We start from the raw sequence: 11,557 nt of genomic DNA on the forward strand, positions 1-11,557 counted from the left end.
TGTAAAGCTTTCAATTTTTTCTTCATCTTTCAATGAGATCCTTGCTGCTTACAGTTATTTGGGCTGTAGGTTATTTTCTTTCATCACTTTATGTATGTCCTGCCATTCCTCCTGGCCTGAAGAGTTTGTATGGAAAGATCAGCTGTATCATTTTCACTATCATTATTTGGAATTCTTTATCAGGTAGATTTCTTATCCACTCCTCTTTGGTTTGGTTTGGTGGGCATTTATCCTGTTCCTTTACCTGCTGGGTATTCCTCTGTTTTTCCATCTTGTTGATATTGCTGTGTTTGGGGTGGTCTTTCTGTATTCTGGCAGGTGTGGAGTTCCCTTTATTGTGGAGTTTCCTCACTGGGGGTGGGATTGTACGGGTGGCTTGTGAAGGTTTCCTGGTTAGGGAAGCTTGTGCCAGTGTTCTAGTGGGTGGAGCTGGATTTCTTCTCTCTGAAGTGCAATGAAGTGTCCAGTAATGAGTTATAAGATGTCAATGTGTTTGGAAGCAGAGACATTACTTTGCTGACTAAGGTCCGTCTAGTCAAGGCTATGGTTTTTCCTGTGGTCATGTATGGATGTGAGAGTTGAACTGTGAAGAAGGCTGAGCGCTGAAGAATTGATGCTTTTGAACTGTGGTTTTGGAGAAGACTCTTGAGAGTCCCCTGGACTGCAAGGAGATCCAGCCAGTCCATTCTGAAGGAGATCAGCCCTGGGATTTCTTTGGAAGGAATGATGCTAAAGCTGAAACTCCAGTACTTTGGCCACCTCATGTGAAGAGTTGACTCATTGGAAAAGACTTTGATGCTGGGAGGGATTGGGGGCACGAGGAGAAGGAGACGACAGAGGATGAGATGGCTGGATGGTATCACTGACTCGATGGACGTGAGTCTGAGTGAACTCCAGGAGTTGGTGATGGACAGGGAGGCCTGGCATGCTGCGATTCATGGGGTCTCAAAGAGTCGGACACGACTGAGTGACTGAACTGAACTGAACAGGATGCATGGGGCTGGTGCACTGGGATGACCCAGAGAGATGGTATGGGAAGGGAGGTGGGAGGGGGCTTCAGGATTGGGAACTCATGTACACCCATGGTGGATTCATGTTGATGTATGGCAAAACCAATACAGTATTTTAAAGTAAAATAAAGTAAAATAAAAAATAAAATTTAAAAAACTGATTAAAAAAAAGGAAGACAATCACTTGATTTGCAAAAGGTTTTACTTTTCTTTTCAAAGCCTCTCCATTCTGGTTCAGCTAGTTCAGTCCATCAATTTGCAATCACTTGGGAATATTCCATCACCAGGGTTTATCCCATTATATTGATTAATGTAAAACTTACCATTTTTAAAGGAGACTTGGGACAATGAATAACTTGATGTATGATTTGATTTGGCCAAAGACAGTCCCCAAACCCACTCCTTACTAGAACAGAAAATGAGACTTACCTAAAATGGCCACACGGCCCATGCCCAGGGCATGACTATGATTTGTCACAAGAAGAGAAAGTGAGATCTTGAGCAAGGTCATTTTTCAAGAGGCCAGCCATTAGTGGGATACCTGGGTGCTTCCTAGACCACCTGAATGGTTCAGGGAAAGATAAGAACCCTGGGCCAAGACATTCAGAGCAAGCCAAGGACCTTGCAAGACTGTTACAAGTACCCTCCAATAAAGCTGGCCTTCCCTAAAATCTTACCCTATTATACATTGTCCAGGTCTGTCCATGGTAAAATTCCCAAGAAAACATTGCAGAGAGGGACCCTAGGAACAGAGTAAGGTGAGGGTGGCTGTGGCTAAGATGTTGCAGGCTGCTCTCTGAGTAAGAATTCACAAATAGCCCAGTGTGGACAGAGTGATGGGAGATTATATAAGAGATATAAAAAATAAACTCCCAAACTACTGTGGTCATTCAGAAATGTTTTCAACTTTTCACAAGGGCTGTGGCATTACTCCCAGTTCCCTGGCCAAATATTTATTAAAGTAACCAAGGACTGAGCACATGAGGCTGCCTCACATCAGCGCAGCATCCTACTTTCCTTGTGGCTCTAAACTGAGAGGTACTGTCAAAAAAAAAAAAAAATTCTTCCACACTCAAAATAGCTACGTTACAGAGGAGAGTTGGAATGTGTTCTTGGAGTGGGTATGTTTGTTTGAGTTCAGTGTATGCAGAAAAGACAAGCCTCCACAGCCATTCATTCACATGCTTCCCTTCTCTGTGGCAGGTATGCAGACAGTGGAGCTCTTGGACTAAGTCTCTGAATGGTAACGTACATTTATAAAGATTATTTTCCTAACTATTTTGAGGTATTTTATAAATAATGTGCATGTGTCTGCTGAACATATATATATTTAGTAAAATTTTGTTTGTTTTCTCCTGAGGCTAATCTTGTGTGTTTACTTATGTGGTATGATTTCTGAGATGTCAGAAAGCACCCCCTACCTCTTACCCCAGCCACCCAAAAATATATATTGGGTTGGCCCACACATAACTTAAAATCCCCACATTGTTCAAACATTTGATTTAGTCATTGAAAGCAGCTGTTAAAATCCAAATGTTACATTGGGAAATTAAAGTAGACATTAGAAATTAAAGACTATATAAAACAGGAAAGAATATGGGGAAATTGCTTCTATCATAATGCTCAGTTTCAAAAGAAGAATGCAAAATAAATACACAGTCTTGATCAGATGCTGTCTTAAGATGTCATGAGGTCAGAGCTAGCATATATGACCCAGCTCATAAATATAAGCCTATAGTAAAAGAAATCCAGCACCGTCGGGCAACTTTTGTTATTATTTATTTCAAATGAGTTCTTTCCACAGTTTTTGATCCTCAGATCACACTCTCTTCACAGTGTATCTAATATCTCCCTTTGCTGAGCTCCGGAGGCTCACAGTGACCTCTTGTTAATCAATTTTGGTGGGACACAGATCCCCATTTTCTTGAAAGCTCACAGAGCCTATTATCTGCCTGTGAGGAGCTTTTAGAAAGATCTCACGAGCACTCACCTACTCTCTCAGCAGCAAACTGCCAAACCAACCTCATTTCCTTAAAAGATGATGGAAGACTTAGCAGCCTCCTATATTGCTCTGAAATCAGAGAACGAAATTCTGCAGGCACAAGTGCAGCGGCTGATGGAGGAAAATACTGCCTTGCAGTCCCTCATTCCAGAACTCCAGAAGCCCCAAGCAGCCAAGGAGGATGAACCACTCCAGGAGACCCAGAGACCCCCAGAACCCCATGGATTTTCCAGCAGTCTTGAAACCCCAAGAGCCCCCAGATGTTGAGGAGTCCCAGGAGCCCAGAGAGTCTCAGGACCTTCAAGCCTGGGAGACCTCAGCAGTTCAGGAACCCCAAAAGTCCTTGGAGTCCCTAGCAGCTCCAGGGTCCCTGGAGCCCCCAGCAACCCAAGATCCCCAAGTACCTCCAATAATCTACAAACTTTCAGGAGCCTGGAGATCCCAAAAGCCCTCAGAGGCCAAGGAGCCTCAGAAGCTCCCAATGGCCTAGGAGGACCAGAAAACCTCAGAATTCAAGGAGGCTCAGAAGTCCCCAGATACCCAGAATGCCCCAGCAGGCCAGGAGCCCCAGAAATTAGAGCCTCGGCACTCCCCAAATGCCCAGGAGCTACAAGAGGCACCAAAATGCCAAGATACCTCTAGACACCTGGAATTCTTTGAGTTTCCTGCTCCCTAGGAGCTCCAGGATCCTAAAGATGCCCAGGAATTCCTCGGACTCATAACATCCAAGGAGTTCCTGGACAATCTAACAGCTACTCAAACAACAACAGCTTCAGAGTTTCCACAGTCTTCCAATGAGTTAGAGGCTGAAGCTTTCCTCCTAGAATATTCTTTAGCCTTCAGTAGGGATACCCAGAAGATTCCTGAGTTTCTGGTTCAATTGAAGAGTTCCATGAGAGTCAGAGGGTGCCTGTATCCCACCAAAGCAGCTCTGGTAAGCTTTGTTGGCAACTACTTCTTAGGTAAAGAAGAAAAGTGGTTCCAGCCATTAGTAGATATCCAAAGCCCCCTGCTGGAGCAATTTGAAAGTTCCATGCAAGTGCTTCAGGATACTTTTGACAATCCAGAAAACATGGAAGATGCCAACCACCACATCCATAAGCTCTGCCAATGAGAGGACCATGTCCACCAGTATGCAACCCACTTCCACCTCATTATTCAAGAACAAAATTTGGGTGAAAGCACTCTCTGCATCCAATTTCAGTAAAAGATTGCCAGTTCTATCTGAAATGAACTGTCTCACACAAGCCCAGCTACCAATCTCTCTGATCTGATCACCCAATACATCTCCACAGAAGAGAAGCTAAGTGGTAAACCTGATCCAAGTCCACAAGATGCAAGTCCCTCTGAGGAGAGAGATGGCCTCAAGAGTTAACCAACTGAAAAGCAGCCAATGCAGGCTTCAAGCTGTCACCAACACCTCAATGAAGCTGAACGAGCCTGCTGCTGTGAAGGCCACTTGTGCCTCTACTGTGGACATTCTGGTCATTTCACCAGAGATTTCCCTGTCAAGCCTCATCATACCCAGCAGGTGGGAAACATCGAGGTCCTGCAGTAAGGGGGAATCCGGGCAGGCCAATCTACAAATATGCATCCCCCTCACTTCCAGTATCCATATTTCATACACCATGGTTTACTGTTGAAATCCGACTGGGAAGACGACAGCTCTTTGAACAAGCTACAGTGGATTCAGGCTCCTACAGAAACAACATTGACCACTCTGTGGTTCTTCAAGAGAGCCTGCCCATTCACAGTAACATCTTTCCTCTGATGTTGGAAACTGTAAATGGCCATACATTGATTAATGGACCCATAACCAAGGAAACGCCACCTGTTGAAGTTAAAATTGGAAACCATGTTGAAGAGCTCCAGTTTGACATTATTCATGCACTAAGGTACCCTCTGATTCTTGGAATCCACTGGCTTGAAACACATGATCCTAACATTAAGTGAAGTACCCACACTATATCTTTTCCATCCACTTATTGTCACTACAATTGCTTCAGGCACAGGTGGAATAGAATACATAATGATGAAATAACTGCTGGGTAGATTCTTTGTCCTAATGACTACTCCAAGAAACCTATCTTCTGTAAACTCAGCTGTCATCAGCATTTGCCACTCCCAGAATCTTCCACTGACCTGTACAACAACCCTGCCTCTTGGATTGTGAACTGAACCTGATAACTTTGAGTTGCATTTTTTTTCACCAATCCTTCATGCCCCCTTCTTTGAACCCTGCATTAATGTGGGGCTGTTTTAATTACAATTTATTCTAACAATATGCATGAGAATATATAATAGAAACTAACATCTAAAAATGTAGTTGTTATAGTGATTTGATTTTTTCCTTGTCAAGATTTTCTTTATCACAACAATTGCAGCATAGTTTTAATAAAGAAAATAAATTTGCATGTGATTTAAAAAAAAAACTATAAACAGGTGCAAATTCTACTAGTGTTTTAATTATTTCTTGGTTTAGCTGAGTGAATGAATAAGACACAAGTAAATTAGGAGGGGGAGAGGGAAGGAGGAAGGAAGGGAGGGAATTGAAGTCTCAAAGCTTGAATATTCCAGTAGTAACATGTCAGTGAGTGATGGGGTACAGGAAGATGGAGAGAGCAGGGGACTGGTTGGAGTGGAGGTAGACTGGATGAGAAATGGAGGAATTAGAGAGAGGATAGAGGGAAAGTTTAGAAGAGAGTTTGGGGAAAATTAGAAGGAGGTTGTAAAGGATCCAGAGGAGAGTTAGGAGCTGCTGAAAGCAGGGGTGAGAGGAAGGGTAAATTCCTACAAAATTAAGGGCATGCTGACAGAGACATTGAGCAGCTTTGAAAGCACACTTCTTGGACTTCATAAATTAACCAAACAAAGAAAGGCCCTGGAGAAGATAATGAGATCCCTCAGTAACGAAGCTTTCCTGGTAAAGTGACAAGATCTTATTCCTTGCAGCAGAGAAATTTGCCCTAGAGTTTAAGCCTATTAATGTGTTTTTGTTGGTGCACAAGAGCAGAGTGGAAGGAATCAGCTTTGAACACTTGCAGATCATTAGTAGCCAACTATATCTGCTCTGCTAGACAGACAGGCTGCTTGCATGACACACAGAGTCAAGTCAAGGAAGAGAACTTGTGTTCTTATGGACTTGAGAGGGGCTAATGTCTCAACTTAAATCACACAAACAGATGAACTACAGGGTTGGGAGTGTGGGTAGAGGGGGTTGAATCTCCAGGTCTCCAGGGATTTCCAGAAATATTACGAGTATGTTTCCTCTGTATTTTGAACACTCCTTTGTGAGTCTTTCTGAGGCCATTTGAAGGAGATTTTGCTTCTTATTTAGAAAAGTAAACAAATATATGATGATAACCCTAGAAGGAATGATGCTAAAGCTGAAACTTTGGCCACCTCATGTGAAGAGTTGACTCATTGGAAAAGACTCTGATGCTGGGAGGGATTGAGGGCAGGAGGAAAAGGGGATGACAGACGATGAGATGGCTGGATGGCATCACTGACTCAGTGGACGTGAGTCTGAGTGAACTCCGGGAGTTGGTGATGGACAGGGAGGCCTGGCATGCCGCGATTCATGGGGTCGCAAACAGTCGGACACGACTGAGTGACTGAACTGAACTGAACCCTAGAAGGAGATAGGTGAGGAATTTACCATTCATTGAGCCTGTAATATCTTCCAGCTACAATGTCTGGCATGTTATACACATTAATTATTTCCTTATTTCTAGAACAACCCAGTGAAGTAGGTATGTTTGCTCCTGTTTCATCAATGAGCTAACAGTGCTCCAGCAAAGCTATTCACTCATCCAAAGTCACAAAGCTAGTAAGTGGGTAGAGGCATCTTTGGCTTTTGAAGCCTGTGCCCTTTCCTCTATCACATGTGAATATCCATAATGCAGTGGTGAGAAACAAACAAGATTATGGCAGCAGAGACCTAAATTAAATAATCCTAAAAATTAGAGGAAAACTCAGAAGAAAAATTGTAGAGACCATTTCATAGTAGTTCTGTTTCCCCAGTTCCCTTGATCTCACCTCAAATTCCTCATCATCACAAATTTCCCTTTTGTATCTCTTGAGAACTTCCTTTTTCAACTAATAGTATTTTTTCATGGACATTGGACCCACATGAACAGTTATTTACCTGTAGGACCTGTACAGTATATAACAGTGTGTGTACCACCCTTTAGATTGTCTGAATAGCCATTTCCATAACCAATCCAAATCCTCTGAAACCTTAAATTCTACCTCTTCTAGTCCTCACTGGCCTCTGCTTCCTTCCCTGAATAGTTTAACACATTTAATCATCATATACCATCTTGAGGTATATGGATACATTTTTTAGGTGTATCTCCTATAACCCCCAACTTATCCCTCTAACACACGCAGATAGTCTGGGTAACAGAGATGAAATCTTCTACATGCCTACATTTGATAGCATATCCTAATACAGTGCCCTGCACAGAGTTCTCCAAAGTGATTGATTCAATGACATTGAATTACCACTAACCAGAGAGGGGTGCTCATTTATATATCATGGGCTCTTCTTATTTTTTTTTTTCCTCACTCAATGCTTATCTCTACCACCAAAATCAAGCACTATCTATCAGTGTAGAATTCAAGACAAAAATGCTTAAAACCACTATAAAGGAAAAACACCATTTGCCAAAATACCTGAGGCTATCAGGACTGAGAGGATACATGGGACACAGGAATTGCCATGTTAAAACTAGAAACAGTTCCAGGAAAACTGAGATGGTTTGTCAACTGACTTCAGCTCTACATTTTTCTATCTGGCTTTAGAGGTTTATTTGACTACAGTACAATTCTTTGTTTCAGGAAAAAGATCCATTATCTAATCATAGAATCACAGAATTTGTGAGTTGTAAAAGACTCATGGAAAAGAAATGAAAAAAGGCAAAATGGCTGTTTGGTGAGGCCTTACAAATAGCTGTGAAAAGAAGAGAAGTGAAAAGCAAAGGAGAAAAGGAAAAATATAAGCATCTGAATGCAAAATTCCAAAGAATAGCAAGAAGAGATAAGAAAGCCTTCTTCAGCAATCAATGCAAAGAAATAGAGGAAAAGAACAGAATGGGAAAGACTAGAGATCTCTTCAAGAAAATTAGAGATACCAAGGGAACATTTCATGCAAAGATGGGCTCGATAAAGGACATAAATGGTATGGACCTAACAGAAGCAGAAGATATTAAGAAGAGGTGGCAAGAATACACAGAAGAACTGTACAAAAAAGATCTTCACGACCCAGATAATCACGATGGTGTGATCACTCATCTAGAGCCAGACATCCTGGAATGTGAAGTCAAGTGGGCCTTAGAAAGCATCACTATGAACAAAGCTAGTGGAGGTGATGGAATTCCAGTGGAGCTATTTCAAATCCTGAAAGATGATGCTGTGAAAGTGCTACACTCAATATGTCAGCAAATTTGTAAAACTCAGCAATGGCCACAGGACTGGAAAAGGTCACTTTTCATTCCAATCCCAAAGAACGGCAATACCAAAGCATGCTCAAACTACTGCACAATTGCACTCATCTCACATGCTAGTAAAGTAATCCTCAAAATTCTCCAAGTGACACTTCAACAGTACATGAACCAAGAACTGCCAGATGTTCAGGCTGGATTTAGAAAAGGCAGAGGAACCAAAGATCAAATTGCCAACATCTGCTGGATCATGAAAAAAGCAAGAAAGTTCCAGAAAAACATCTATTTCTGCTTTACTGACTATGCCAAAGCCTTTGACTGTGTGGATCACAATAAACTGTGGAAAATTCTGAAAGAGATGGGAATACCAGACCACCTGACCTGCCTCTTGAGAAATCTGTATGCAGGCCAGGAATCAACAGTTAGAACTGGACATGGAACAACAGACTGGTTCCATATAGGAAAAGGAGTATGTCAAGGCTGTATATTGTCACCCTGCTTATTTAACTTCTATGCAGAGCACATCATGAGAAACGCTGGACTGGAAGAAACACAAGCTGAAATCAAGATTGCAGGGAGAAATATGAATGACCCCAGATATGCAGATGACACCACCCTTATGGCAGAAAGTGAAGAGGAACTAAAAAGCTTCTTGATGAAAGTGAAAGAGGAGAGTGAAAAAGTTGGCTTAAAGCTCAACATTCAGAAAACGAAGATCATGGCAACTGGGCCCATCACTTCATGGGAAATAGATGGGGAAACAGTGGAAACAGTGTCAGACTTTATTTTGGGGGGCTCCAAAATCACTGCAGATGGTGACTGCAGCCATGAAATTAAAAGACACTTACTCCTTGGAAGGAAAGCTATGATCAACCTAGATAGCATATTCAAAAGCAGAGGCATTACTTTCCCGACTAAGGTCCGTCTAGTCAAGACTATGGTTTTTCCGGTAGTCATGTATGGATGTGAGAGTTAGACTGTGAAGAAGGCTGAGTGCTAAAGAATTGATGCTTTTGAACTGTGGTGTTGAAGAAGACTCTTGAGAGTCCCTTGGACTGCAAGGAGATCCAGCTAGTCCATTCTGAAGGAGATCAGCCCTGGGATTTCTTTGGAAGAAATGATGCTAAAGCTGAAACTCCAGTACTTTGGCCAACTCATGCAAAGTGTTGACTCATTGGAAAAAACTTTGATGCTGGGAGGGATTGGGGGCAGGAGGAAAAGGGGACGACAGAGGATGAGATGGCTGGATGGCATCACTGACTCAATGGACGTGAGTCTGAGTGAACTCCGGGAGTTGGTGATGGTCAGGGAGGCCTGGTGTGCTGTGATTCATGGGGTCGCAAAGAGTCGGACACGACTGAGCGACTGAACTGAAATGAAAAGACTCAAGAAGTCTATTTCCTAAATTTTACAAATGAAAGCCTTGATGAGGTTCAGAGAATGGAAAGATACTTAATCGAGATAACTTACTGTTATCTGGATCTCCTGACTCCATATCTAGTGTTCTTTTCACCAGAAACCACAGTTCTAACCCAGTAGTTAAAACTCAAATATATGGCCAGGACTGAACTAGGTACTGTGGACAGTGTCTATAAAGTATAACATGAGATGTTTACAATGTGATGAAGGAGAAAATAAATAGCAATCATTAGACATGGCTTCCCAGGTGGCTCAGTGGGTAAAGAAGCTGCCTGCAATGTAGGAGATGACAGAGATATGGGTTCGATTACTGAGTTGGGAAGATCCCCTGGAGAACAGCATGGCAAGCAACTCCAGTATTTTTGCCTGGATAATCCCATTGACAGAGGAGCCTGGCAGGATACAGTCCATAGGTTGCAAAGAGGTGGACATGACTGAAGCAACTGAGCACATAGCACACAGACAGCTAGCATAAAATCAAATATGTAGTAACAAATACACCAAACTGAAACATTGTATAAGCTGATAAAGGTAATAATAATATCTACCATTTAATGAGCACTTGGGTTGTACCAGACTTTTGGACCAGGTGATTTAGGTATTTGCAACTGTCTACATGGCAGATTTTATTATGCAAATCAAATGTATTGCTCTAGTTCTTAAAGTACCTGTATATTTCAAAAGCTATGGCAAATCAATACAATATTGTAAAGTAATTAGCCTCCAATTAAAATAAATAAATTTAAAAAATAATAAAAATTCTTCTTCATTAAAGAAAAAAAAAGCTATGTTTTAAAAAGATTTTTTAAGGATAAATTATTTTAAACTATATTAATATAATATTCAGCTTATTACAAGATATCAAATATTAAATAACAAAGGCAATATATGACTCAGAACACTAGAGGCCAGGAGATTAAGAATAAATTCTTAATTTTATCACTTACTAGCTATACAACCCATACTGTTTATAAAATGGGGAATATAATACTTCTTTTACCTACCCAACCAATTTAGAAAAAGCACCAAATGAAATATCTTGTGTTTAAAAAGCATTATGCTTGTAGACTTTTGGATCGCAGCTGGAGAGGGTGTGGAGAAAAGGGAACCCTCTTACACTGTTGGTGGGATTGCAAACTAGTCCAGCCACTATGGAGAACAGTGTGGAGATTCCTTTAAAAGCTGGAAATAGAACTGCCTTATGACCCAGCAATCCCACTGCTGGGCATACACACTGAGGAAACCAGAATTGAAAGAGACACGTGTACCCCAATGTTCATCGCAGCACTGTTTATAACAGCCAGGACATGGAAGCAACTTAGATGTCCATCAGCAGATGAATGGATAAGAAAGCTGTGGTACATATACACAATGGAGTATTACTCAGCCATTATAAAGAATACATTTGAATCAGTTCTAATGAGGTGGATGAAACTGGAGCTTATTATACAGAGTGAAGTAAGCCAGAAAGAGAAACACCAATACAGCATACTAATGCATATATATGGAATTTAGAAAGATGGTAATGATAACCCTGTATGCGAGACAGCAAAAGAGACACAGATGTATAAAACAGTCTTTTGGACCCTGAGGGAGAGGGAGAGGGTGGGATGATTTGGGAGAATGGCATTGAAACATGTATAATATCATATATGAAATGAATCGCCAGTCCAGGTTTGATG

The 11,557-nt window shown here is 41.6% G+C and overlaps 1 protein-coding gene across 1 annotated transcript; it reads left to right on the forward strand.

Annotated features, from left to right (window-relative positions):
• Window positions 1–3,048: 3,048 nt before the first annotated feature.
• On the forward strand, window positions 3,049–4,570 carry RTL3 (retrotransposon Gag like 3). Its single transcript, XM_040265650.1, is given in 4 exon segments — window positions 3,049–3,230; window positions 3,232–3,430; window positions 3,433–3,477; window positions 3,542–4,570. Coding segments are annotated over 4 exon segments (1,455 nt in total).
• The last annotated feature ends 6,987 nt before the right edge of the window (window positions 4,571–11,557 follow it).

This window comes from Oryx dammah, unplaced genomic scaffold, assembly GCF_014754425.2.
Source record: "Oryx dammah isolate SB20612 unplaced genomic scaffold, SCBI_Odam_1.1 HiC_scaffold_23, whole genome shotgun sequence".
Classification (NCBI taxonomy): domain Eukaryota; kingdom Metazoa; phylum Chordata; class Mammalia; order Artiodactyla; family Bovidae; genus Oryx; species Oryx dammah.